At 33.1% G+C, this 27,999-nt stretch overlaps 1 protein-coding gene across 4 annotated transcripts; it reads right to left on the bottom strand.

The window, feature by feature from the left end:
* Positions 1–9,539: 9,539 nt before the first annotated feature.
* Positions 9,540–27,542, bottom strand: LOC101204725. 4 transcript variants are annotated; one of them, XM_031882781.1, is made up of 16 exons: positions 27,202–27,530; positions 26,926–27,085; positions 26,365–26,459; positions 26,162–26,275; positions 20,482–20,586; positions 20,177–20,248; positions 16,436–16,548; positions 15,984–16,115; positions 15,621–15,689; positions 15,120–15,207; positions 14,960–15,031; positions 14,766–14,866; positions 11,881–11,998; positions 10,671–10,679; positions 10,394–10,504; positions 9,540–10,044 (listed from the first exon to the last, which is right to left on the bottom strand). In XM_031882781.1, the coding sequence occupies exons 2-16, from the start codon at positions 27,017–27,019 to the stop codon at positions 9,937–9,939; spliced, it is 1,401 nt and encodes a 466-aa protein (XP_031738641.1). In that variant the 5' UTR covers positions 27,020–27,085; positions 27,202–27,530; the 3' UTR covers positions 9,540–9,936. The 4 variants fall into 4 exon arrangements, with proteins under 4 accessions (XP_031738641.1, XP_004145705.1, XP_031738640.1 ...); XM_004145657.3 differs by having other exon boundaries at positions 10,620–10,679; positions 27,202–27,522; XM_031882780.1 differs by lacking the exon at positions 27,202–27,530 and having other exon boundaries at positions 10,620–10,679; positions 26,926–27,192.
* Between the last annotated feature and the right edge of the window lie 457 nt (positions 27,543–27,999).

The following is a 27,999-nucleotide window of genomic DNA, read 5'->3' as shown; positions in this document are numbered from 1 at the left end:
CATTTCCGACACATTATCCTTATTTTAATAGATGACTTTGGTCTATGTCAATTGTAAATAAGAAAAAAGGTATTCCAAAGTCTTCTTTTTGAAGATACACGAAATTTCAGGGCTTGGATAAGACTTTTCCATCGTTTATAGTTGAAAAGGATAATCCCAAGAGGTTTTTCAAACCCGAAGATATATTTTTCTTTTTTATCTATTCGGATCTCTCACTCAGTCAAAAGGACGACTTTTCTTGTCCCATATGATCACCACAAGTTTCACACTTCTTCGAGTACCAAGGACTCATAAGAAATCATTAAAATATTTACTTGATTGAAATTTTACTACCTCAATATTATTATTTGAATAAATTTTTGTAAAAAAAAAAAAGAAATAAAACGATAAAAGTAGATAATAACAATACATACATATCAGCAGCTACTTTCGAAGTAACAGAAAGAAAAACAACGGCTGGAGTGGGAGAGTCTGAGTCGAAAAGAGGATTCCCCACTTCTTTCTCTCATTCAAAACCGTGCATGAGACTTTCATCTCGCACGGCTCCTAAGCTAAGTGATAAAAGAAAGAAGAACTCATCTTCTTTCCTTTTTTGATTACCTTCCTCGTGTATGTATAAGACTGAATCCATTCGATTTCTAAAAAGGATTACTAATCCTTAACTTTTCGAGGAATCCTTCATCAGTGGTTGTGAATGACTGATTTTTCTCAATCTTTTCGACCTTAGTTCCGTAGGAGCAAGTTAGAAAGATTGAGAAATAGAACCATCTGATTTGATTTGTTCTCAATAGCCATGTGTTTTTGATGTTGAAACAGTTTTTCTTTATCCGTGGGCAATGAGTTTTGATGTATTAGGGGTATCCGTCTTTATAGAAGCTTTAATTTTCGTGCTTATCCTAATTGTCGGTTTAGTTTATGCATGGCGAAAAGGAGCATTGGAATGGTCTTAGTTTTTGAATATTCACTTAGATCCATACATAATGTTTTGATGGTATGAACTGCCTAAACTAGAATTCTTGAACAGCAAACAACCAGAGTTATTACTCAATACATCAAAAAAAATTCCATTAGTGAAAGATGTAAATCCATTGAAAAATAAAAAATATGCATGCTGAATGAAATGGTTGTTGCTATATGTTACAATAACGAATCATTGGTTTAACTTAATAACTAAATAAAATAGATAGAACCCTCTCTTGTCTTAGGTCGACGGATCTTCTCCATTGAAAGATCCCCTATATGGATAATACGCATTCTCGATCAACGAGCCTAATTCTAATTGTTTTGTTCCGAAGCAAACCACGGGACGGTTCGTCCTATTTAGATATTCACGACCAAGAAACACTGGATTCTCTTTCGGGTAGGCCCTGAAAGGAGAAGGAAGGCTGGAATACCAACAGGCCTCTATTATTGAATTTTTATTTAAATTATTGTTACTAATATGTCATGGCAAGTTTGTAGATTTGGTGGTGAACATGAATTTATATTATGTCAATCATAGATTTTTTTAATAAAAAATCATGTAAACAAATGTTAGATTTACCATAGTTTATTTAATTTTATTTAAACTAATATATCGTTACTAATACATTGTGATAAGTTTTCAAGTTTGATGATTAACATTCTAATAGAAGATTTGGAACCTTTTCAAAATACTTAAAATTTGAAAAGAAGTTGAAAGATATAAAACAAAAAATGAAAAAGTTTTAGAGGTGTTGAAAATCATTGTAATTAAAACGAAAACCATACATTTCATATTTATTTTATTATTTATAATTTAATAAATTAAGTTACTTAAAATGTAAAACTTTTTCCTTATCCTGTTAATAATCAATACATACATACAAAATTCAAACTTAATTAAAAAAAAAAAAAAACTTAGAGTTTTGTCCATTTTGATGCTCATTGTTGATTTCATAACATTGTAAGTTAGACTTTGTGCGATTTATTAATTTAATTTTATAGAGTTTTTTCTCACTCTTTTTCTCTATTAATAATCAATACATATATCAAAATTCAAAACTTAGTTTAAAATTTTATAGAGTTTATCCATTTTGATGCTCACAATTGATTTCACAACATTGTAAATAGACTTAAATTTGAGTTTATGCGACTTATTAATTTAATTTAATGTTATTGGATTTTGTTTCAGTGTTGCTCAATTTTACGGTGACTATTAACAAAGGCTCAAGAACAAACAATATTATATGTTGAAATTTATCTTCCTACTTAGACAATAATTATAGGTTGCAGTTGCACTTTATAGAGTGATCTCAGTAAAAACAACAAAACATTTGTTAAATTCAAATGTTGAAAATTTAACCTCCAAAAAATGTACATAACGAGATTACTCATTTAGTAAGACTAAGTGAACTCATCTCAATCATTCACTCTCTCTTTTGAGATTAAAAGTTTATCCTCTATCCCTATGGTTAGAGTATTAGAAATGTATTAGTTTAATAAACTAATATTTTCTTTAATTGTCGTATTATATTTCTTTAAAATTGTTGAACGTTCCTCAATTCAATATTATTATTATTATTATTATTATTATTATTATTATTATTATTATTATATATATATATATATATATATATATAATTATGAAAGAAAGAAAATATAGATAATTTCAAAAGAAAGAAAGGTCTTGACACGTGCAACGGACGTCTGCGTATTTTAGTATTAGAAATGTGCAAATATTTGTAACCTATATAGGTTACCAATTGTCACATATAACTCTCATTCAATTTCATGTTGTTACATTCATTCTATTGAATTTCACATTGTAACCTATACCATGACATGTTTCATAAATAGAAGTGTGTGGTGCCTTTTTTAGATACACCACCGATGAGTTTAATTATTTTCTATACTTTCTTTCTTCTATATTCTTCTTTTGTATTGTTTCATTGTTCTTATTTAGTTTTTTTTGGTTCTTATTTAGTTTTTTTGTTTTTATTTTATAATATATTATTAGCACAATTCTCTACACTTTCATAATTTGCAAAGGTGTATAATATTTTTTTGTTTTTTATAATGTTTTTGTACATACACATATAGAGTTTACGTGTATAAAATATTTCAATTACACATTATGCATAATTTAAATATTTGAGAACATATTCTTTTATGCCTACTAACAAGTCTTAGTTTACAAAATTAATATTGTTCGTTCATGATGAGTTTATGGTTTGGTTCATCTTAATTTTTTTTATGATTTATGAGATGGTTTATGTTTATGATCTCCAATAAGATTATGGTTCTCATGATTCCTTTAGGTTTGATTCTTATTTTATTTCTTTTATGAACTATGTATAGTTTATGGTTTGTTTTTATGATTTTTGTCTATAATTAATTGTTTTCTTTCTATTAACATAAGTTTTATAAATTGTTTCATCATCTAAATGCTTTTATTTATTTACCTAAACATGTTTTCTATCACTTTTTCAATATGTTTGGTAAAGTTTGAACATGTTGTAAAATTAAGGAGATTTTCAAAAATAGAAAAAAATTATCAAATTATTTAAAACAAAATCATTAAAATACAAAATTTATTACATTTGATTTGTGTTTAAATATTTTTTTAATTAATATTTTTATTTTTTAATGTTAATTGTCATTACTTGATAATTTAATTATAATTTAATTGGTGGTATTGTTGTTAATTTTCCATAATAAGTATAGATGTAATTTTTTTTATTGTGCATTAACCTGTATGTTTTTAACTATTATATTTTGGTTCTATTTATGTTTGTATTTTATATCACGTGCATAGTACATATCTACTGACCATATTAATCTATTTATAAAAAAAAAATCAAAATATAATATTTACCTACAATGTTTTAAAATGCTTGTTTGATATGTTTATTAAACTTCTAATGTAAGTAATTTTTTTTGTCAAAGTTTTATCATGACAAGTCCTACCAAATTAGAATGTCTTATCTAAAGGTGTAAAACCGGTGAGGTTTAAATGGGTATTTGTGCATAAAAGTTATGAAAATAATAAGATCACTAGATATATATAAAGCACTTGTTGCACAAAGATTTTCTAAAAAACATAATCTCTTATGGTGGATGCTATTACATTAAGATATTTAATTAGCATGACTATATGTGAAAAAACTTGATATGCATCTTATGAATGTAGTCACATCATACCTGTATGGATCTCTAGAAAATGAAATATATGAAAATTGCTAAAGAATTTAAGGTAGATGAATCATATAATTCAAATTCTAGAGAATTATATTCAATCAAATTACAAAGATCATTATATAGACTGAAATAATTAGGATGAATGTGGTATAATTGTCTAAGTCAATATTTATTTAAAGAAGATTATCAAAATAATTTGATTGTCCTTGTAATTTTATTAAGAAATTACAGTTAGGATTTGCTCTTATATATGTATATGTTGATGGTTTAAATATAATTGAAACTCTCAGACAGCTTTAAAAGACAATAGAATATCCCAAAAAAATACTTTGAGATGAAAGATGCTGACAAAACAAAATTTTGCCTTAGTTTGCACATCGAGCATTTAGCCAATAAAATTTTTATTCATCAATCAACATGTACAAGAAATATTTTAAAAAGATTCTACATGGACAAAGTACACCCAATGACCATTTCAATGGTAGTTCGACCACTAGATATATGAAAAATGATATATTTCGACCTTGAGAAGATAATGAAGCATTACTTGGTCTTGAAGTACCATGCTTTAATACAATAGATGCACTAATGTATCTTGCTAATAACACAATACCAAATTCTAGGACTGAGACGTTACAAATGGTATCTCCCAGTAAGATGTGGTTTGGGGTCGAACCAAGCGAAAGTTAGTGGATATGAGTGAGAGGGATCTTGAATATATGAAAGTAACATTAAAAAAGACTTAAAAGAATTAAAATTTATGTTTATACCAACAAGATGCACCTTCCTTTTTTATGGCTAGATCATAAGAACTCCAAAGTTAAGCATGCTTAGCTTTGAGCAATTCTATATTGGTTGACCTCCTGAAAATTTTCCTATGATGCATGAATTTCAGTATATAAAATGAGGAAGTTATTAAAGTATATAAAATGATATACTTTTTTTCCTTCATTAGAATTTTTCTCATCAAGATTTTTTCTAGTAATATTTTAACGGGTATTTATTTTATATAGTATGGGTATCTAAGGGGGAGTATTGTAAATAATATAACTACATATTATAAATGTGTATATATTCATAACATATATATATATATATAAAAGTTACCAACTATCACACAACTCTCATTCATTCCATGTAATATTCATCTTATTGAATTTCATATTGTAACTTACACCATGACATGTAATATAAATAAAAGTGTATGGTGCCTTTGTTAGATACATCACAATTAAGTTCAATTATTTTCTATATTGTCTATATTCTTCTTTTGGGTTGTTTTATCTCGGCCCTTTTTGCTGAATATTTATTTTACAAAATTCTTTAAATAAATACTTATATGACAATAACAGTAATATTAATATCTTCTTCAACTCACTAAATGTAATATTTATTATAAAAAGCCAATTTACATGTAACATTATAACTTGTGGTTATTTAGTTAACTATATGTTTATAGTTTTACTGTTTTCTTTTAATTTCTGTATTATTTTTTTATTATCTATGCAGTAAGAATATGAGGTTTTTTTCACGTGCACTATCATAGCTTTAGGGTTGTAGTCCTTTTTAATTGTGGCATAGAAGAATATTTTAAAAGAGCTATTGTATTTGTGTTTAGTGTTAATTGTTCACTATTTACCAATTTGCTAGTAGTAGTGAATCAGGTGTGCCAAATTGCTTAACTTCAATGAATTTTGATGGTCGGGGTGAAGTTTGATGGAAAACTCAATTCAGTCTAATGGCATATGTGCAAAGTGAAGAATGTGTTGATATAATTTAGGTTACACATGTGCCAATTAAGTAGTGATATAGTCCAGTACAGCCTAGGAATAATTCCAACAAAGTTCAAACAGAAAGTTTTCGAGTAGAAGATCAGTTGTTGGGTAGTGATTGGTTCGGACACATGAAAAATAGAGCAAGATTGTCAAAAAGCTCTATATCGAATGTTGACATAGTCTTTTTTTTTTTTTTCCTTTCTTGTCAAGGAAAGCTGTGACTTTCATTCAAGAATACAAAATTCATTTTCATGCTATGTCCACTTTACAATTATAGGAAGGTGATGTTACGAAACAACAAGTTTGCACAGAGATATTGACTCGAAAATTATTTAAGGTGTGTTCTGGAAGTTGTGTTGATGGTGGAATAAAATTTTGAGTGAGTCAAGTAGGGTGAAAATTGCACCATAAGTTTCAACAAGATTTATTGACATATGATGATAAAAGGGAAAACTAGAAAGGTGGTATTCCAAGTGGTGAAATTTCATGTCAATGAAGAAAATGGATGTAGCAAAATGGTTTTGTTCGGGGTGTGTGCTTAGATTTATGATTTTGGTATTTCTTTCGCAACCATCTCTTCGAAAAATCAATGGATTTGATGGTGTGTCATTGAGGATCTATATATGTGATTACGCTACGCGGAAGACATGACCATCACATGCCGCATGCTCGCTATGTCTCTAGGGGAGGACCTTGCAATATAAAAAGTACACATCCTTGTCACGCGTAACTACTTACTCTGCGTTGAATACAAGTTTTCCTTACACTTGTCCAAGTATAAGCAAACCAAGAACTTTCTTGAGTAAGTCGGGGTCGAATAGAGAGGATTTCTATCAAGCATAGTGATAACGTCTACTTTCTCATTTCAGGGGATATACAAATATATACACTATAATGGGAATGTATATCAATCATATTATATGTACACTAGAGATTATGTAGAAGGTGGCATGGAGTGACGCGATGATGAAAAGTGAACTAACTTGCCTTGAAGAAACATGAAGGAAGGTCTCTGCGTTGTAGGCAATTAAATCATGTGGCAGTCCTTATTACAATAGATATTACATAACTATCCTCTAACTAAGGCAAGCAACCTCTCGGGGCCTAAACACCAAAATTGTTCACCTTTCGGGATACAAATGATAAAGATAGTTATGTGATAGCTATCTAGGTTTCCTCACTTGTAAGAACCACATTGTCTCTCTATTTAAGGCAAGCAACCTCTTGAGGCTTAAACACCACACTTGTTCTCATTTCGAAACATCAATGACGGAGGACAAACGCTATAACTGAGCTTGTTGCCAAGCCCCTTTCTACACATATTTAATGTGTTCTTCACTACTTATTCCCTCGAGTAGTTGGTAAATAGCGCTCCTTCTCTCAAAGAGAAACAAGAGATAGAGTGAAATTCAGACTAAACATGATGAACCTTATAAGTGAATCCCTTATCAAGCACTTATCACGTACTTAGACTGCTCATAACACGTTAATTAACAAGATGAAAAGTAAAGAAATGATAGAATGACAGTGGATAAACATGTATTGTATTGATTAATGTAGGCCTCTCGACCATGAAAATATAAGAGTCAAAACAATAAATTGAAACATACAAAAATGGAAAGAAAAGAACTGAGCGAAACCCCAGAATGCATTGTTATGCATTCCTTGGCTCTTTTACAAGTTAGGGGGAATGGTTGGTGAGTTTCTATCTCATATCTCTCACTTCAAAAGTTAACCGAAGAAGAGGTGAAGAAAGGAAGAACATCTACATAATGGAAAGGGCTTATCCCTTTCGCCAACCACCGGAGAGATAGGCCTCCCAGAGTCTCTCTAGCTACTTTTACATGGTAAAGTTGGAGATATATATATAGGTTTATTGGGTGAGAAACTTCTATTCTTTATCCTCAGCACTTGTCAGTGTTGAACGTTGTCTTATCATGTCACATCAATCCAACTAGCTACCATTCTCGTCTTCTAGTGAATCTCCTTGCATTATGAGGTGGCATCTCCCTAGTGATGTTAATTGCCAAACAACTTCTTATCGCTTAAGTTCTTTCACGTTTCTTCATGTGATTCTCTATATTTCTTCTTTTCTTCATCATCCTACAATAAAAACACTAAAAAGCATAGTTAATCAGACGCGTGGAGACTTATATAAGTTGTATTCTCTTATTTTTTATAAATTCGCAGTAAAAGTTACACGTTTTGGTACTTTATCCTATGTTCTGACTCCATTGTTTTACCTAAAAGGCTACTTCAACAGTTTAGTAATGCAGCAATTTAAAACAATGTTTGTCCTCAAGCATATTTCCATACCAATTCTTGTCCCCAAGCACACTTCACACCACCTCCTCGCATCCACTAAACTTCTTGTAATGTTATTTAGCCTTTACTCGCCATTAGGGTCCACTCTCGTTGAGTAATTCCTAAAATATTTCCAAGTTCATAATGCGTCAAGCTTAAGACTCAAAATATCCTTGTTCATTCCCTAGAAAATCTTATTTTCCATTTTTAAAAATAGCTTAAACTTTTGAGGAATTTTCTGACCTTCTTTGTGAAGAAACTTTTATTTATTATATTTGGAGTTTAGCATTGAGTGAAAAATCATGGGTACTCTACGAGTTTGTTTCTCTCTTCAACTATAACTCTTATTGCCACTTTAAACTTTTACTCTCATATTTTTGTTGAGAGGTGGCAACATTGGAGTTCTTATTTTAGTTCAATAAAAATAAATAAACAATTTTTTTAAAATTTACTTTGTTTTAATATTTGTTAAAACGACTTATTTAAATCGTCTTGACGGGGTCTTTCAAAATGTTTCGAAAGCTTTAGCTTATACCTCGCATGTCCCCAAATTTAGAACGTAACAAAATTCTCGTTGCTAAAAAGTGAATGATAAGATTTATTGTAAAAAAAAAAATCTTATGAAAGATTTTTGAGGTAAAACTTGGTCGCTATTAAACTTTCTAGAAATATTTCCTAATTAGGTTTTCTTAATAAGTGACAAATAATACTTAACTTCGGTAGTTTAATCACTAAACTCTTGGTAGATTCTAGAATAATAGAATATTTATTTTATAATTTTGTAAGAAACTATAGATAATATAATCAATAAAAGTTGTAACAAATCTTATCTATTTTATTTTTTATCTACCCCAATTTAGAAATCTAAAAAAGGAAAACGTTCGCGAGTACTCATTGATGTAGTATGTGAGCTATAATTAGTTGGTTAATTAGCTTCTGAAAATTGTTGAAAAGGTGACAGGTCACCTTGTCTTGTTGTAAAAAACCTTGGTATAAAACATAAGCTGTTAATATTTTTAAAGCAGATTATTAATAAATAAAAAAATCCAGATTTCTTGTTTATGCGTTACCTCTCCAAGAACACAACAATAAGTTAAGAAAAATAATGGCTTTTTGAGTGACAAAAACAAATGTTACAAGATATGTAGAGTTCAGTGTCTTAACAAGGTTCACCCACGACCACAAGTTAGAAAGCTGAAAAAAGGGTAAAAAATGGCAAGACCTCCCAAATTGAACTTCATAAACCCTTCTGTGACACATGGCACAAAATGTTCAATTGGCATAATATATGGTTGCCCTTTCTACATGAGATACCTGAAATGAAAATATTAAAACATATTTCAACCATACAACAAGCATAAGAAAAACAGCCATGTTAGCATAATATCCTCGATGAGATTTCCAAAAGAAACAAAACTGATGCAATAAATCTTGCAAGAAAAATACAACTATATTCCAGATTCGAATCAATTTAGGAAACACACCAAAGAGCAGCATTTCTACGAAGAAGAGGTAAATGCATTAAGCAAACTACTAAGCTTGCATCACTAAACTGTTGAAGTGGAAAACTTTCTAGAGCAGCAATTTTTCTTCATTTGCACACCGCCAACACTATCTACAGTTGAATTTCATGTTTTTGTGCTTTAGCGCTAAGATACACTCTGAGAAAAAGCAGGAATAGGTTTGGCCTTTCCATTTCTCAAGGATTGACACCCTGCCTTGCTTTCAGGACAAGCTCCTCTGTAGTCAGTCCTATGATCTCATTGGCGCGTTTTAATCCAACACAGTAATAACGCCCAATTGTATCCTAAATTTAAAGCCAACAGAGAAAGAATCAGATGAAGATCATGGACACCTTCCACATGCACCACACACTATCAACTTATCTTCAAATACTATATATATAAATATTCATTAAAACCATGCTAAGCAATCATCAAATATTCCATTTAGTCAATAAGCCCGTACACAGAAGAATCCTGATGCATTCAATATAATCAATGCAATTTACGTACAGATCCCTTCCTCACTTAGAAACAGAGTAATATACGATATTCTTTTACTTTTCCTCAAATTGCTTTCACAACTTTTTCTAAATTGCTTTTATAAATTTTTTAGATCAATTTTCGTCAGTAAGAAAAACGCTTATAACTAACCCGAGAAATGATTCCCAATTTCTCCAACTTTTGAACTGCATCGTCCACTTCGAAGTTGCAGTGTTCTCCAAACTCTTCTTTGATCAACTCCTCACACCGTAGATCAAGATCCTACTTGCCATCATCATAAAATCACTTTTCACCGTAAATTTCAGAAAATCCACATCAATGTTTTCAAACAGAATCAAAGAAAGCAAGAAAACAAAGCAGCGGCAGAAGATATTACTTCTAAAGTAGCTTTGCCTTGCTCCATCAGTATAAAGAAGGAAATGATCACCTCTTTAACCTTCACACAAAGGGAAAAAACGGATTATAAGTATTGACTAACAGTATATGCATAAGGGTATGCCACTTGCATACCGCAGAACAAAATCCAGCCTAGTTTGTAGAGATATCATATAAAAATGAATCTCCAAAAAACAGCTAGAGAAATAGAGCAAGGAGCTAATATTTAATTTCATCAGCATTTCTAAAGCGCCTTAGAAATCCTGTCATGTTTCTTAACATAATGATGCTCTTAATCAAGAAAAGGTGAAGATGATTACCATCGTATACAGCAGTATGGAAGGTTTTCATCTTCAACTTCATTATATTACCCCAAACGTAGGATCCAACAATTTGTGGGTTAAACCAAACCCAAAGAAAAACTAAATCAATAGGCATCTAAATATTGATTTCAGAAAAGCAATTGTTGTGTATGCAAATTCAAAATTCATCATTTTCTCTATTTGTTGCTCAAAGTTCACCATTAAATGGTTAAAGCAAAAGCAATCAAAGTAATAACTAAATCAACAGGCCTCTAATCACCAAATACAGATGCATATGCAAACTGTAGCAAAAACAGTGAGTCATAATATGTTCACTATTTTCCCATGTATTATCCCAATTTTCACGTGAGCTACTTGCAACATGACCAAACACTAGCCTCTAAGAAAACATATCCTTCAATTATTCAATTACAAATTACCATGGCTCGTACTTAAACAAAACAGTGGCTGACTAAAAGATCAACTTTTGTTGCTAGATTATTCACCATTTATCCACAGATTGCTCCATTTTTCTATCTATCAATCAGGCTGGCAGAAGGACTAAACAATACATACAGTACAGGAAAAATCGCACAGAAAACCAAGATTCTTGAAAAATGAGCAAAGCACTGCCGTACAGAAACATAACCCTACAATGATTCAATAACAATAATTCATTAAATGATTGGATTCTTAACCAACAAATGCCAAAACTAGAGGGTAATTTTGTGACAGTGACTGGAACTCATTGGCCTTCCAGGTCCCAGCTGGAAAATGAAAAGGGAACCACACTATCATTCGAGAGTTCCAGACTCCTTTTGGAGATTCAGAAAGAGACAAGTAAAAATAAAGTCCAATTACAAACATAGCATGCATTTTAATCCTTTTTCTCAAACTTAGAAATTTATATCTGGATACAATATTCATATTTGACAGACAAGAAATTCATAATATACTTACTTCCTGTTGGATCACATCATCACACAAATGAAGAAGTGTTCCCCTTCCACTATCCAGCTGTTTGTCATACATGGATTGTGTAATTAAGTTCTGATATGTAGCCATGTTTTGCTGAAACCTATAGATTTAAAAACAAAAATGGCCAGAGTATACATGCATTAGAGTAATCAACAAAACTGATAATCACAAATTAATTATTAGGAATAGCCTCCTAGTTTCACATTATTCAAGTATAAACAGAAAGGGGTTGTTTACCTCCCAGTGGTTGGAGTGGGTTATTATAGCCCAGACCATGTTTGGGCTTCACTTGTGGTAGTTGGTGTTTCCAACCAATAAAACCTACAATTAACTACATGATTACTATTTCAAATCTCTCTTTGTTAACATGTTCATTGTTTCCTACTCATTCTCTCTTCCCTCTTTGCTACAGTAGGTTTATTATTTCTGCTCAAAGTAAATTACTCTATACCCCAAACATAAACCATTATGATAGTCTGCAGCCAATACCCAACCCACCGCCTCAATTACTACTCAACTCTCTTTTAACCTTCAAGGCATTGCCAATATCCTCGGTGAACATGGCCTTTGTATTATGGCCATTCCACCTCTCCTACTAAAATTAAAATCCCAAAAAACATACTCCACTTCTGTGAAAAAATAAGTTGCAAATTGAACTACAGGGACTACAAACATCAATCCACTATGACAAAACAGCCACGTTGACTAACAGAAGGGTACCACTTTTCACCCATGAAGTTTCTCACGTGGAATGTCCGTGGTTTAGGTTCCTGGAAGAAGCAAGCTTTGGTTAAGAAGGTGATCCAAAAACAGAGCCCTAGTATTGTCCTCCTTCAGGAAAGAAAGCTGTCAGTGGATAGCTTTTTGGTTAAATCTATTTGTAGCTCTTCTTTTATTGGCTGTGCATAGCTCTAGACAGTTGACACCATTGACTCTTTGGGGGCATTCTTATACATTGGAAAGCACCTGGTTACAGGATTCAAGACGTTATTCAAGGCATGTTTACTATGTCCATTCAAGTATTTTTATTTTTTTAAATGGAAACGAGCCTCTTTGTTAATAATAATAAAAGAGACCGATGCTCAAAGGACAGGAGTACTATACTAAGAGCAAAAAGTGTTGGAATTCTTTCCTTTTTTTCTAGGCTTTTTCCTTGTTAGAATCCTAGAATAATTATGGAAAGATTATGGGAATGGATTCCTTATTTTCCTAAATCTTTTCCTTTTTTATTCCATTGTGTACTCTATTTATTCTCCCTTGTACCTATTGCTTTATTCATTAGAAAATAATAACAACATAAACAATCGTGGTTTTTCTCCCGGTACTCGGGTTTCCACGTAAATTGGTGTGAACTCGTTGTCTCTCTTTTCAATAAAAAGGACTAAGGAAAAATACAGCCTATAACTGAAACAACAGAGGTAAACTTAGGAAACACAAATATGATGTCCATTCAAGTTTTTTTGGCTAATGGGTTTTCTTTTTGGCTTACAGCAGTCTATGGATGTTACCATCCAGAATATTGGCAGGAACTTGATGATGTGGCTGGACTTAGTGGTGACTCTCGATTACTGACGGTGATTTTAGTTGATCTGCTAGTCATGAGAGAAATTACATGATCACTCAATCTCTGCTAGTATGGGAGCTTTTAATCAGTGGAGCTCCAATTATAAGTTGTGTAATATCCTGTTGAACGATGGCTGTTATACTTGTCTTTCTCAGGACCAACCTCTTATCTTTCCTTATTGGACAAATTCCTTGTTGCAAACGCTTGGCTTCCCAAATTCATTGTTGTGACCTTCCACCATCTAGATCGAATTATGTCTCATCATTTTCCTCTGGCTTTATCCTCTGGTAGTATTGATTAGCGTCCACGCCCCTTTCACTTTGAAAATTCATGGTTACAAATTCCGTTCTTGGTGAAGAATTGGTGGACTAATCACCCCACTTCTAGTTGGCCAGACCATGGATTGATGACGAAACTGAAAGAACTAAAGTTTTTTCTTTGTGATTGGGAGCAAAACTATCATCTTGAGGCCAGGAGTCTCCCTTCCCTGATTTCACAACTTGCCGCTTTGGACACTTTGGAGGATAATGGATAGATATAGATCAGATTGAACATATTTGAACAGTTGATTGCACAAGATGTATATGGGATGCAATGAAATGGTGATAAAAAAACCCGCTTTTTCCACCGTATTTTTGTTGCCCATAAGCATAAGAGTTCATTCACCAAATTTTTTTCCAAAGAAGGGCCGAGTCTGGTGACAGCATCTGATATCGAAGTTGAATTTCTTCATGTTTGTTCCAATTTATTCTCTAAGAATGGTCATCAGGGCTTTCTGCCCACTAATATTGGTTGTTATGTGCCCTATTAGAGTTGAGGAAGCATATGAATTGGAACACCCTTTCACTGAGGTAGAGCTTGTTTATGTAGTTTCCTCTTTGGGAATTCTTTTTAAATGGTACTGTAATACAACTTGGGGGTGGTGGGATTTCAACCCGGGACCTCTTATCCTCAGGTGTCAGTTGAGTTGCGCAGTTTCCTCTTTGGGAGTTAGTAAGTCCCCTAACCCCAATGGTTTCCCCATAGAATTTTTTAAATTCTTCTAGCCTTCTCTCAAGCAAGACATCAAGAACATGATTATTGACATCTATTCTTATGGTTTTATCAATGCATCATTAAATGAAACATTCATCTGCCTCTTCTCGAAGAAGGTCGACTCTAAATTTGTCTTTGATTATCAGCCTCCTAGTCACATTTTCGTTCCAATCTTATAAATTTGGAAATTATTGAATAATTTACAGAATTGGTCTACAGAAGCTAATGATTAATTTAAAGAATGCATCAAAGAGAGAATGGTACTAACGTGAAATATGTCTTTGCACAGTAACCAATAACTGTTGAGAGAACAGCGAAAATGACCCAAAAGTCAGCCTTGGGCATCTCAATTGAACCCACAAGGGCAACCTATTAATACACACACAGTAAAAACAAGTAAACAAAATATTAAGAACTTAATGACAACAATAGTGCAGTAAAATAAACATACTTAATACTAACCAGCCCAACTATAGCAGATACAATAAACTTAACCCAGTCCATTGGAGTCAGTCCTGGATTCTTCTTTTCAGGCTGTCACAAAAAATTCGGTCACCAATCTTCTCATACAAACTTTTCAACAAGCAAAAAGAATGATCATTAAAATAGAGAATTAACTTACAAGTACTATTTCCATATCAGCCATTGGAATGTTTTTAAAATGCTTGACATATATTCCACGTTCAGGTTTAGACTTTGTACTTGCTCGCCTGAAGAATTACCATTCCTTTTAGATGTCAACGAACTGTACTTTAGAATAATTGGAAAAAAATATTTTCTGATGAACAATCAGCTCAGATGGCAATAGATACTCTCTGACTAGAAAAACTGAAAGCTGGTTGATTGTTAGTAATAAAAGTAAAATGAAATTCCCACTAATATGCACCAATAACGAACAAGACAGCTACAATAGTAAGACAAAATCATCCATATATAACCTTCCTGTCATTAAGTACCACAAACTCCACAATGTAATTAAATAGCCCCCTCAGTCTGACCTCTAACCAACAGTTCAAATTCATTTAGCCAAAAGAAGAATCAAGTTTTGTAATCAGATCCTACATAATCTAATAAAATGAAGCTTCAAAATATAATGGGGCATGCATAGTTAATAGAGCAGTACCTGTAAACTACAATAATCCTATCAAAGGTAGGTTCTTGAATGGTAACCTTGCCCAGCAAATTGGAAGCGCTGTGAAAACAAAGGAGGGGGGAGGTTGGTTAATCTTGCTTTTCTAAGTCAACTAATCCTGACCATTCATAAAATTAAGACATGTCTGTTTAAAGTAGTATTGAAAATAACTAGAAAATTCAATGAGTGAACAGCATTTTTCTTATTAGTCCTATTACCAACTAAACCCCAGAATAACATATAATGAATCTTTTGCTTTAATTTTTCATTTTTTATTCATTCCATCAAACGTAAAACTTGTATAAGCATGATCCAACTGCAGTCAGTCATCAACTGTAAGAAACTATGCACAACCTCAGTTCCATATTCTCCAGACGAACTCTTTCAACATCTAGGTCTTGATCAGCATCAGGGGGAATCTCATCATTCTTCTTCCTATCCTCCGTAGATCGTGAAATTGGCCGTCTGCAGAGAATCTTTTCTAACCTGCAACCACACAAATCAAAAGCAGAAAAACATAGTTTGGATGGTGCTCAAACAGATGCTGTTTCATACTCTGAAGGTTGCTCAGAAGCCGTTTTATTGTAAAAGTAAATGCGATGTGCTCAGAAATCTCCTTTTCATGATGTCCAACTAGAAACTGCCAATGATGGCAAAAAATCTTTGGTCTATAACAAGTTTATGCAACATAACTCTTTGATTTGATGTTTGACTAGCCAAAGTAAAATAATTCATATAATTATTCACAGGCCTACAACTGATAGTAAATGAAATAAAATGTTCACTGATTTCAAGTACTAACTTACCTCGTTAACCTTAACAGATATGCCCAAAACCTTCCGATAAGCATGTCTACTTTCTCCATGAAAAAAAAATCACTCGTTTGGTCAATTCCAGTTCCTCGCCTGAAAATAACATACTGACGAAAGAAACACGGTACAGATGAGTGAGACAAAGAGAGGCCTGTGTCCATTTAGGGTGAGTTTAAGGTTATGAAGTTGAAAATGATTATACCACTCATGAATTTCCCATGCACAGAACTGAAAACAATAATTCCGACCACCAATTATATCTAGTTTTCCTACAAACATTCATTTTTAGTACCAATGACAGACTCGTGTAACATACGACAAGAACCTTTGTGGCCAGCGTTGTGAACATGACCAAAGTACAGCAAAGAAGTTTAAAACTATAATCCTAGCTTTATTTCTGTCTATGAATCTCTGCATTGAAACTTTGACCTAAGAAAATGGAGGGATTGAAAGGAGGAAATAGAGCCAGACTTTGGCACCTGAATCATAAATAATCAATATCTAATCTATAGTATATATAAAGCATGGATGAGCAGAAACTTTTTGTTCAAATTATGTCCTTTCATTATAAGGTTTTTCATTACTACTTTGGTGGCAAATATGTCATTTAAATCCAAAATTAATGTAGTTAATTGCTAAATTAAATTAATTCTTTTTCATTAAATTAATTTATTTTTAGTTGTTTATTAATAAAATGATTGAGTGATGTGATGATTTATATTTTACTAAATGGTTGAGTGATGTGATGATTTATATTTTACTTTTCTGTTGTTTAATTTATTCATTTATTATTCTCTCCTTCCACTACTCCTCACTCTCTAGATGGACAAAAATAACTCTCCCCCACCTCTAGAAAAAACTCACATTTCTCTCTAATTAATTCAAAACTCCTCTCTTCCTCATCCATTCTTTTCATCTTTCTCTTAACCTTTTATCTCCCAACTATTCACATTCCCTTTTCTCTTATTAACTCTTCTCTATCTCCCAACCTTTCAATTTCCTCCCTTTGAAATTTTTGGGTATAAATATCTTATCTTTTCTCCATTCCTCATCCATTCTTTTCATCTTTCTCTTAACCTTTTATCTCCCAACTATTCACATTCCCTTTTCTCTTATTAACTCTTCTCTATCTCCCAACCTTTCAATTTCCTCCCTTTGAAATTTTTGGGTATAAATATCTTATCTTTTCTCCATTCATGCTCATAAGTTACACAAGAAGAAATCAAATGATCATTCTCTTTCAACCTTTTGCTTTTGTTGTATTCATCTTAGGCTTTTTTTTGTTAGAATGTAAACATGGAATCTAAATATGTTCGTGCATGTATTTCTAGATGGGATGTTTACATTATGTAGCCATGGAATTTATTTTTTAATTAGAATGTAACATATGGGATGTTGGACATTGTAAAATGATACAAAATGGCAAAGTGTGGTTAATATTTTTATTTTGTTTGAATTAGGTAACTTTTGTTGGAATCTAATTATTAATTATAATTAAAAGTAATAGGATGCTTTTCGTAGAAATATGAAAGTACTTTCTTCATTTTTGTCCTAATAAATAATGACTTTAAAGGGGTTTTTTCAAAAATAGATAATTTTGACAAATTATTTACCCTGCATAGAACAAAACCACTAAAAGACAAAATTTATTGCACTTGATTTTTTATGTAGGGTAAATATTTTGTCAAATGTTCTAGTGTTGATAATTTTCCAACTTCAAATTTAATTAATTTTAGAATTTTAAAAGTTTGAGAATTTAAATAGTTTTATCCAATAACTATTAAAAATTCATAACAAATTTATTATTTTGCAATAAATTTTAGAATTTGAAAAGTTTGAAATGTTAAATAATCTAGCAACCTTACTCAACACTTGAAATTTAAATAATCATCACTCTGTACCTATTTTTTATAAAAATCTTGTGTATGCTATTTATTTTTTTTCCACACTCAACCTTTTTCTCCAAAATTAGTTGTTTGATGAATCACATTTTTCCTATAAAAAGTTATATAAGTTTATTTTTCCACACCAAATTTATTCCTTTCCCATGACATGGGATATTAGATAATTGTACTAAGTTTTTTATAAAGTAATGTGTAATGTTATATTTGAAAAAGTAATTTTTAGTTTGATTTTAAACATCCACAGTAGATTAAAAGTGGGCATATTGAAAATAGCAAAATAGTGAAATTAGGGAAGTTTTTAAAAATAGAAGAATTGGCAAATATTTACTGCCCCTACAAAATGCATAACTAAAAATGAATAACTAAAATTTTAACCTAAAATTTTAACTCAAACCCAAAGTATCAATTTTTTATTTTTTTTCAATAGGATACGGATACTTTCCATTTTCTTCTATTTGTAAATTTTTCTTGAAATTATTTCTAAAATATAGACAAATCTATCAAAATCTCTATAGCTCATTTGAATGTTTTTGCTATACTTCGTATGTAGTTTCTTTTTTTTTTTTTTTGCTATCTATGACAATATAATTATTTCAAGTGCGTGTACTAATCTCTTCCATCCAATAGATACTTCCATGTTTTCTTTGATGAATACGTTCTTCTTATGACATGAAATAATGTAAACTTTGAAAAGAAATTCATATCAATAACTATGATAGAATTTGCTATAGATGGTAAGTATTTTGTTATCTTTAAATGAAAGTAGTATATTTTGTTAAAAAGCAAAGTTCGGTTATAATTCAATAATTTAACATTGATTATAAGATTATTTTTTAATATATTATATTTTACAGAATACACTAAAGGACATTTTTAAAAATAGCAAAAGAAATTAAAATATTTACAAGTTATAGCAAAATTTTGAATTCTATCAATAATAGTCTTCTATCACTATAGCATATCAATAACTATGATAGAATTTGCTATAGATGGTAAGTATTTTGTAAAATTTGCTATTTTTGAAAATTCACCTACATTAAACATTAAAACATTAACATAAAAATGATTTTTAATCATCTCCCAATTTTCCACTTTCATTTTGGAATATTAAAATGATTTTTATTCATCTCCCAATTTTCCACTTTCATTTTGGAATATTTTTTTTATGCAAACATTTTTCTTCAATAAACTCATTATTAATTAATTTTAATGATAACAATAATGTATCTTTTATACATTTTTCTTGAATGATGTATCTTTTTTATTTTTTAAACTTAGATTTGTTAAATTTATGTATCTTTTATTCCTTTTTCTCGAATGATGTACCTTTTGTATTTTTTAAAATTAGATTTGTTAAATTTTGTTGTCATATGATTCTTTCCTATTGACTTCAAATTTTCTCCATTCATTTAATAAACTAAAAAAATCAGAATAGCACATGTTGAAAGACTAGCAAACCAAATAAGTGGAAAACTCCAAGAGCAGGTTTGACAAAGATTAAGGCTCAAAGCAATGCGCCTTGGGCCTTTTTATTATTTTTTAAAAATTCAAATTTACCCAAGTCTAAATGCAAAATTTCTTGTGTTTAAAGATCTGGTTTTTCATATTTTCTCTTCAACCATGCTTTCTGTTTTTAATATAGAACATTCATATATAGTGCTCCTTAAAAAAAAGACCCAAGCTTTTTCTTTATGTCTTACGCTTAAGCTCCGAAAGACTATTGCACTTTATCGCATCTTGAGCTTTAAAAATCAAAGAGTCAAAAAACGATCTTTTAATGAGTTGAAGAAACTTTAAGGTTTCCAAAGCTATGTACAAATAGAGTACATACCTTGTCAACAAAGTCTGGTAGGTTGGCTTGAGGATGTGTCGCAAAATATTTCTTTAAAAGAACCTTGTCAAGCTACAAATTAAAAAGATAAACATGAGACCAGAGAAGTCGATATGAAGAATATTGCTCACGTATGAATTAAACAAGTCCACCAAGATATTCTTTAGAAACATAATAAATACTATATCTTGAAGAAAGAATGAAGTACAAAGAATATGATACTCAAATCTGGAAATATATTTTTGCATTTTCTACACGTACATTTCCCATTTGAGATCTTAAAGCATGCATAACTGAATACAAACCTTGGATTCATCAACTGTAATAGGAAGATTTAAGAGATACTGCCCTGAAAGTGCAATTTCAATCTCCTCATCACTTGCTATTTTGAAATTGCTCTTTTCCATAACCTGTATAAAATTGAATGCTTCCCAAAATGATCAATCGATACTACTGTCTCATTTTTCAACGTGTATGCACTTGCAAGTATAATTATAAGAATATTCCACGACATACAGACATGCATACTTGTTATAGGATCTCTAATTACTCCATTCAACCTGCTGATCTCCTTTGTAATCATAGCCCTTGTGCTTAACCCTATTTAGTTATTTAGAAGAGAAACATTACAGAGTTCAACACAGATTGAGAACAGGGCTCGATCCTACTTGGATGATTAGTAAATACCCTATTTTTGTTAAGGCTCACGTTGCCTATTTATTTTTCCCCTTTGTATTTTTCTGGTTCATATAAGAAAAAGTCTCTATCATAGTTATCATAGTTTTTCTCCCTGTACAGGGGTTTCCACGTATCTTGGTGTGCTCTCTTATCGTCTCTTTTAATATAGTATCAGAGTGAGGTGATGACGAAACCCTAGAAACTACCATTGACGAAACCCAAACAAAGGAGCAAATGATGGAGGACCCCATTGTCGGCGAGACAACAATCGGGGTTAGTGCCGTTGTTCAGCTGCGGCAACTCCAAGTGCCACCAAGCTCTGCTGCAACCGTACACCATTCTAAAAACCCTAACCCAAGTGCCGCAACCCTAGCTCAGTCGAAATTTGAAGGTGGTGAATCCTTGGCACAATCTACAGGAGAAGTTGAATGGCCAGAATTACTTTTCTTGATTTCAATCTGTTAAAATGACAACTTTGGCTTTCTGGTAGGAGAGATACCACGACCTCAACCAGGTGATCCTTAGAAACATCTCTGAGGAGGACAGGATTATCTCATTTGGTCTATGTTGATTAACAATATAGAGCCACAGATTGGCAAGCCTTTATTATTTGCTACTACTACTAAGTATGGGACACAGCTCAGAAGTTGTATCTAAGCGTTAGAATGCTTCTCGTCTCGACACACTGAGAACAGTCCATAAATGCAAGCAGGGGACTATGGATGTAACAGCTTGTATTAATAAACTTTCCCTCATTTGAGGGAAAATGGATTTATGTAGAAGATTATCTGAAAGTGTCCCAGTGATGGCATACACATTCTAGAATTGAAGAAGTTGACTTTATTGTTGGCCTTAACTCCAAGTTTGATGTGGTTTGTGGTCACATACTAGGCCAAAGACTTATTCCCTCCTTGATGGAGATCTGTTCTGAAGTCCATCTAGAGGAGGACCGCATGAGTGCTATGAATATTCTAACCACTCCTGCCATTGATTTTGCTACCTTCAATGCAAGGTCCTCTACTCCTGATGGTGAGAAGCACAACGGAAATCTTGTTCCAGTTTGTGAGCATTGCAAGAAAACATAGCACACAAAAGAACACAATTGGAAATTGCATGGTCGTCCACCAAGTGGTAAGAAACGTCTGCCAAATGACAAACAAAATTCAGGTTGTGCATATGTGAGTGAATATGCTAGAACATCTCAACCATACAGCTCCACAGGAAACCAGGATCCTAGTCCTCCCACTCTCGGAGCTATTGCTCAGTTAGGTATCCTTAGTTCCCCAGTTTTATCAATATTGATGGGAAGAATCCATAGATTCTGAATTCGGGTGTTACAGATCACTTGATAGGTTCTTCTGAGAATTTTGTCATATCTTCCTTGTGTAGATAACGCGAAAATAAGAATAGCATATGATTCCTTGCTTCCAATTATCGGGGAGGGGCATGTTTTCCCTCGAGGAGCCTACCTCTACAGAATGTGTTGCATGTGCCAAATTTTTTTTATAATTTGTTATCTATTAGCAAGATTACCCGCAAGCTTAACTGCAACTCAAGCTTAACTGCAAAACAACTTTCTTACCCGATTTTGTATCTTTTCAGACTTGAGCTCGGGAGGATGATTAGCAATGCTCGACACAATAGGAGAGTCACCTCCTTGACGATGATGCTTCCTTTAGAAGTACCTCTAGGACCAGTTTATTATCTTTGTATTTTACTACTTCTAAGAAAGATTGTATCTTGTAGCATTTCTGTTTGGGCCACCCAAACTTTTAATAAATGAAATTTTTATTTCTCCACCTTTTCTCGAAAGTTGATCTTTACTTTATCGTGTGATGTATGTATTCGTGCTAAACAACATAGGGCCTCTTTTCCCTCACAATCGTATAAACCAACCTAACCATTTACCCTAATCCATAGTGATGTTTAGGGACCGTTCAGGGTTACCACTTCTTCTGAGAAACGGTGGTTTGTGACCTTTATTGATGATCATACCCGCCTTACATGAGTTTACCTCATCTAACAAATCTAAGGTCAATTCCATATTTCAAGATTTTCATCACAGAGTACAAACGCAATTCAATGCCAAAATTGCAATTGTATGGAGAGACAACGGTCGTGAGTTCCAAAATCATACCCTTCATGGGTTCCTGTCCTCCAAAGGGATTGTCCACCAGAGTTCTTGTGCGTAGCAAAATGGGGTTGTCAAACGAAAAAACCTTCACCTTATGGAAGTAGTGTAAACCCTAGAATACCAAGAGAGTTGTGGTTTAGTATATTGGTTGTGTTTGTGGTTTCAGAAAGAGAAGCTTGAGAGGTAATTAGTTTAAATGTTGGAAGGGAGAATTCATAGTGGGCGGCCAAAGGAAAAGGAAAACGAAAGGAAGAGAAGTTCAAAATTTTGGCCAAGTGTTGGACATGGAAGACTAAGCGTTTTGAGTGTGCTAGGCGGCAAAAAACCTCAAAAGGTCATGTCCTAGGCGGCCAAAGAATGACATGAGTGCTAGGCATTGAGCATGGTTGAACAGCCACCATGTCCAGAAAACCTCTAAGGGCAAAGAGTTGGGCAGTAAAAAACACCCTAGGCGAGGAAAGCATGCTAGGCAGCTAAGGGTTTGCATGATACAGCCAAGTTATGCCAAAAGAACCTCTAACGGAAAAGTTGAGACAAGCCATGCACCTATGGCTAGGCGGCATGGTGTGTGTGTGCCGAGAGGCTAGGCGGCAAAGTCTAGTCAAAGGCTTTGCGAGATGATGTGGGATGCCATATGACCAAATGAAATTCTAGGCGTTCAAATAGTGTCCAGTGGAGTGGATTCTAGATGTCTAGGCAGGCAAAGAATTAAAAAATGGCAAGCAGGAAATGGCTTAAGGCATTGCAAGGACCAATATATAAGGTAACTTTAATAATGTGGCATGGTATGCGTTTTTTGTAATTCCAATTGCAAAAGCTCCCAAAATGAGTCTAGTTTAATGGGTTAGGCTGCTGAACAAAGAGAACGTGCGGAAGACATTCATCCATTGAAGGTAAGCCTTGAAAGTCATTTCTCGGGTAAACTAAAGCAATGTTGATTCTCCAGAGGCTACAAAGCTCATTATTTCGAACCTAGAGCTGGAATTTTCAGGTAATGTAGTTAAGAGGATAAGAAACAAGTTTGTAGGAGGAAATTTCTTGATTTGAGTTATGGATTTTAAGTTATGAATTTTTAAAGTCGAGTCCAGATTTTCGAAGGTAATCTGAAGCTTCAGGCCGTGAGTGTCAAAGTTGGGCGTTGAAACTGGCGGCAAGGCTAGTCCTCTATATATTCTTTGTGCCTTCGCTTCGCAGACATTTTTCATCGAATTTCAGACCTCTTTCTCTTAAACTACTTTGTCTTTCTTCTGATCTGAGTCACAGCCTTTTGAGAGATTAGTGGCACGCAGCAAGGTGTTTGTTGCGGCAAGGCAGAGCAGGTGTTGGGCACAAGGCTGGCGCCTGAGGCATGTGGCTGTGAGGTTACCCAGTGCTGCCCAAGGCCATGTCATTGGCCTGCCTATGTGCACACGCAGCATGCCCATGACAGTGTTGTGGCATGTGCTGTGGCTTTATGCTAAAAATGATTTTTTTGGATTTTTGTTGAATTTTAAGTGGTTTGTTGATATTTTTAAGTATGAGAAGATTAATTTTGATATTAATTCCTTCTTTCAGACCAAGAAGAGTAAAAGGATAATTCTTAGGCCATGGAGTTGGGCTACAAGTTGTGAGTGACTAATGCATTTAAATAACAATTTCTAAGCATGAGTTTCTAGCTAAAAGTTTCTAAATATGCTTTGAGATTTCTGAAAGATATTCTTGACTGATTTAGTAAATGATTTGCAAAGCATGAGTTTAATAAAGAGTTATGTTAAGCATGTTTTATAAGCTATTTCCAAAGCATGTCTTATAAAGCAGGAGATTTGTAAAGAATGTTTAAGCAAGCATGTTTCCAAGCTATTTAGAATGTTTTGGGTTAAAGCAAGTATTTATATAAGTGTGCTTTCAAAGTAAAGATTTCAAGAATGTTTTACATATGTCTATACCTGGTTGATACTCTCTGCCTACTCAAGTTATTTGCTTTTATGTTCCATTTTTATATGAGGGCTATAAGGTCTGACAAGGCGATAAAACCTATGGTTCCCAGTACATCAGGGAAGGTACAATTATTGTACCTAAGGGAGGAAGGTTACAGTTAAACTGTGCCTACTATTTTGTTTGGGCTTCTACTATGGATACGCAGGCAAGGAGGAGAATAAGGGAAAAGACAATATGGTAGTTAGTGTGTTTAATTAGTGGGAAACATTGGAAGTGTATTAGAGCTAGGGAGCAAAAAGCTGTACCAAGGGTACGTTGATTTGTAAGGAAGGTTTAGATTTTATTTTGTCAATGTTACAGTACTTTTGTATGAAGAAATTACTAACCCTCTCAAATTGGTTAGGTGATGTGTTTGTTTGAAACTGTTGTTTGGTTTTAAATTTCAATCTCATGGTGAGGAGAAATACTTCTCCATCACTTTTGCAAAAGATATCTCATTGGTAAACGAGCAAACTACGAGGCCCTGTACTTTGTCAAAGTCATGCAGAAAATAACAGGTACAAGTTTGAAAACAGCAAAGGGTAAATGCTCAGAATAAGAATCACATAAATCCTCCTGGATGAATCAAGAAAAAATAAGTCAATTGTCAAAAAGCTTTTGATGTTAACATTTAGAATAGTGTTCTGAAGGAAACCATTAAGTTAAGTTAAATGTCGGTGCAATTTATACCGAAAGCCGATGCCAAAGATATCAATTGAGTGAAGCAAGAACCAAAGTAACAGGTCAATGTGCTTCTTAATAAAAACAATGTATTTTTGTCCAACTTCAACCATTAGTCAAAATGCCACATTTGTAATTGTCCCAATTAACCATCTGAGAAATCCCCACTTGTTGGTTTGGTACATAACATTCAATAATGCACTTATACTCTCTCTCTCTCTCCCTCTCTCTTTCTCTCTCTCTCTTATTTTTATCCTCCTTCACAATATTTGCTAAACATGCATCTCCCACTCCTCATATTATTGATTTCAATCTGGACAAAATTTGGTTTTCCGAATCTCAGTTGTCATAGAACTCCTAGGAATTCAATATCTCCTATGTAGGTGGCCATCACAAGGTTTAAGCTTATTGCCCCAAAACCATTTTTCTTTTTTATGTTCTATGGTCAATAAGTCAATCCATGATGATTGGGAAGTTACTTTAGAAAATAATTAACACTATGAACAAAATAAAAGAAACAGAGAACTTGTACAAACCTGAAACAGGTAAGAAAGAAAATTTTGTTCAAGCACTTCAATTTCATCAGAGGATAGATTCTGCTGCTCCAGCTTCTGGGCTCCATGAACAGGATCAAAGAGAGAGTAGAGTTGCTGAAATCAAAGTAGATCTGTCTCAATTCAGGTTCACAAGCAGAATAGTAACAGTGAAATGAAGACCTTTCATTCATGAAGAATAGTACCATCAAATCCTCAAATTGAAGAAGATACCAAGCTCGAATTGTGTACTCAATTCTCTTGCAAAGTTTTAAGAACTCTGCCCGATCAGAACTATGTTCTAGAAAACAATGAAATAATCAGTAGCCCCAATTACAAAGGGAACATAATTCTCTAGGATTTATCATCTCAGTTCAGCAAGCAGGTAAGGAAAAAAGTTCATGAATAGCGACCATTCTTAATACCTCTACTAGCGGATACTCTTATAATACAAAACGAAAAGTCATGGACCAAGGAAAAGAGGTTATCATCAAAAGCAGTGTAGAATATAATAATAGCAGTACAAATAGAACACTAGCACCAGGCCATCCGAATGGATGTTACAAAATTGACAAAAACAGGTAGTTTGGATTGCGGAGAAACGCAGGCAGTGAATCACACTATAGCACAGCAGAATATCTGACATAATTAATTACATGGATAACCATTATGAATACCGCAATCCTAGAAACTCATAGAACCACTCAAATTCGTAAAAAGAAAGAACCCCAAATTCATAAATCACCCAAAGGGAGAAGTGGTCGAACCAATTAGATTGGCCAAGGTCATTATAAGCTTCGGCTTCAACACCGGAATGACAGATTCACGCTCCAGCCGAATTACTTCCTTGTTCTTCCCCATTGTTCAGAAGCTGAACGAGGGTACGCCACTGGCCTAAGAAAGAGAAAGGCGAGACAATAATAGTACCTGAGGGAACGACCAAAATACAGTAAGATTCTTTGGTATAGAACGGAGGTTTTTTAGATGAGAATATTGAATTTATGCCTTCCAAAACAAGGCAGCAGAAAAAGGAAAGAAGAAACCTCCAAATCAGCAAACTGTAACGTCTGAAACAGTGTCAAGAACAGTCCCAAGTCGATTCCAAAACAAAATCAAATCATAATTACGATGAATAGAAGCAATTATTTTATCGATAAAGACAATATATAAAGCAATTTAGGTTTTGAATCTAAAAAAAAATTGTCTTTCTTCTCAACCAGAAAAAAGTTCTCATGAAACAGAACGATCCCCGCCGGCTCCGGAGGGAAATGTTGTTTCGTTTTGTTTTGTTCACACCTATCGAACAATTTCTTGATTTTTTTATTTATTTATTTATAAATTTAGCGCCAGGCGCCAGGTGGTATGATCTCTACGCCCTTTTCATTTGTTTGCTTTCAGAGTAAGAAATATGTGGATTTTGCTTAGCCATAAATCGGAATAATGCAAATCTTTTTATGAGTGGATCAGTGGGTCAGGCTGACATGCCGACCGACAAATTCAAGTTCGGAAGCCGAATAAAATTCCCCAATTTTCCGATTTTTAGTTAATTAAGTGTTTTATATTTATCGTGAACTCACTTCTATGTCCTCTCCCTCCTTTTAGTTTCATTGTCGCTTTCACTCCTTCAATTTTACGCCAATTTTTTTCTACCAACGGTCCGAAAAGTGAGAAATGTTTGGACAACATATGCCCAAGTTAAGAATCCATTCTTAGAGAGAATGATCTAATGGGTAATTTCAAGGAAATAAATTGAATTGTTTTCGCTAAGTTTGTAACATTTGTAGAATCAAATCATAAAGTCAATTTACAATACGAATGAAAAGATAGATTATTATCATAAG

The sequence above is a fragment of the Cucumis sativus genome, chromosome 3 (genome assembly GCF_000004075.3).
Source record: "Cucumis sativus cultivar 9930 chromosome 3, Cucumber_9930_V3, whole genome shotgun sequence".
In the NCBI taxonomy this organism is placed as follows: domain Eukaryota; kingdom Viridiplantae; phylum Streptophyta; class Magnoliopsida; order Cucurbitales; family Cucurbitaceae; genus Cucumis; species Cucumis sativus.
Note: the sequence above shows the minus strand (reverse complement) of the source record. Positions and strands in the feature narration are given on the sequence as shown.

Bases quoted from the DNA above. Each gene is read 5' to 3' on its own strand.
- LOC101204725 (XM_004145657.3), bottom strand. From the start codon at position 27,019: ATGGGGAAGAACAAGGAAGTAATTCGGCTGGAGCGTGAATCTGTCATT. The intron at 20,249-20,481 runs GTTTGTATTCAG...TTTAATTTGTAG, and splicing joins TTACAGTTGATGAATCCAAG to CTTGACAAGGTTCTTTTAAA. The intron at 10,680-11,880 runs GTAAGTATATTA...CTTTGTGTGAAG, and splicing joins ATGATGTGATCCAACAGGAA to GTTAAAGAGGTGATCATTTC.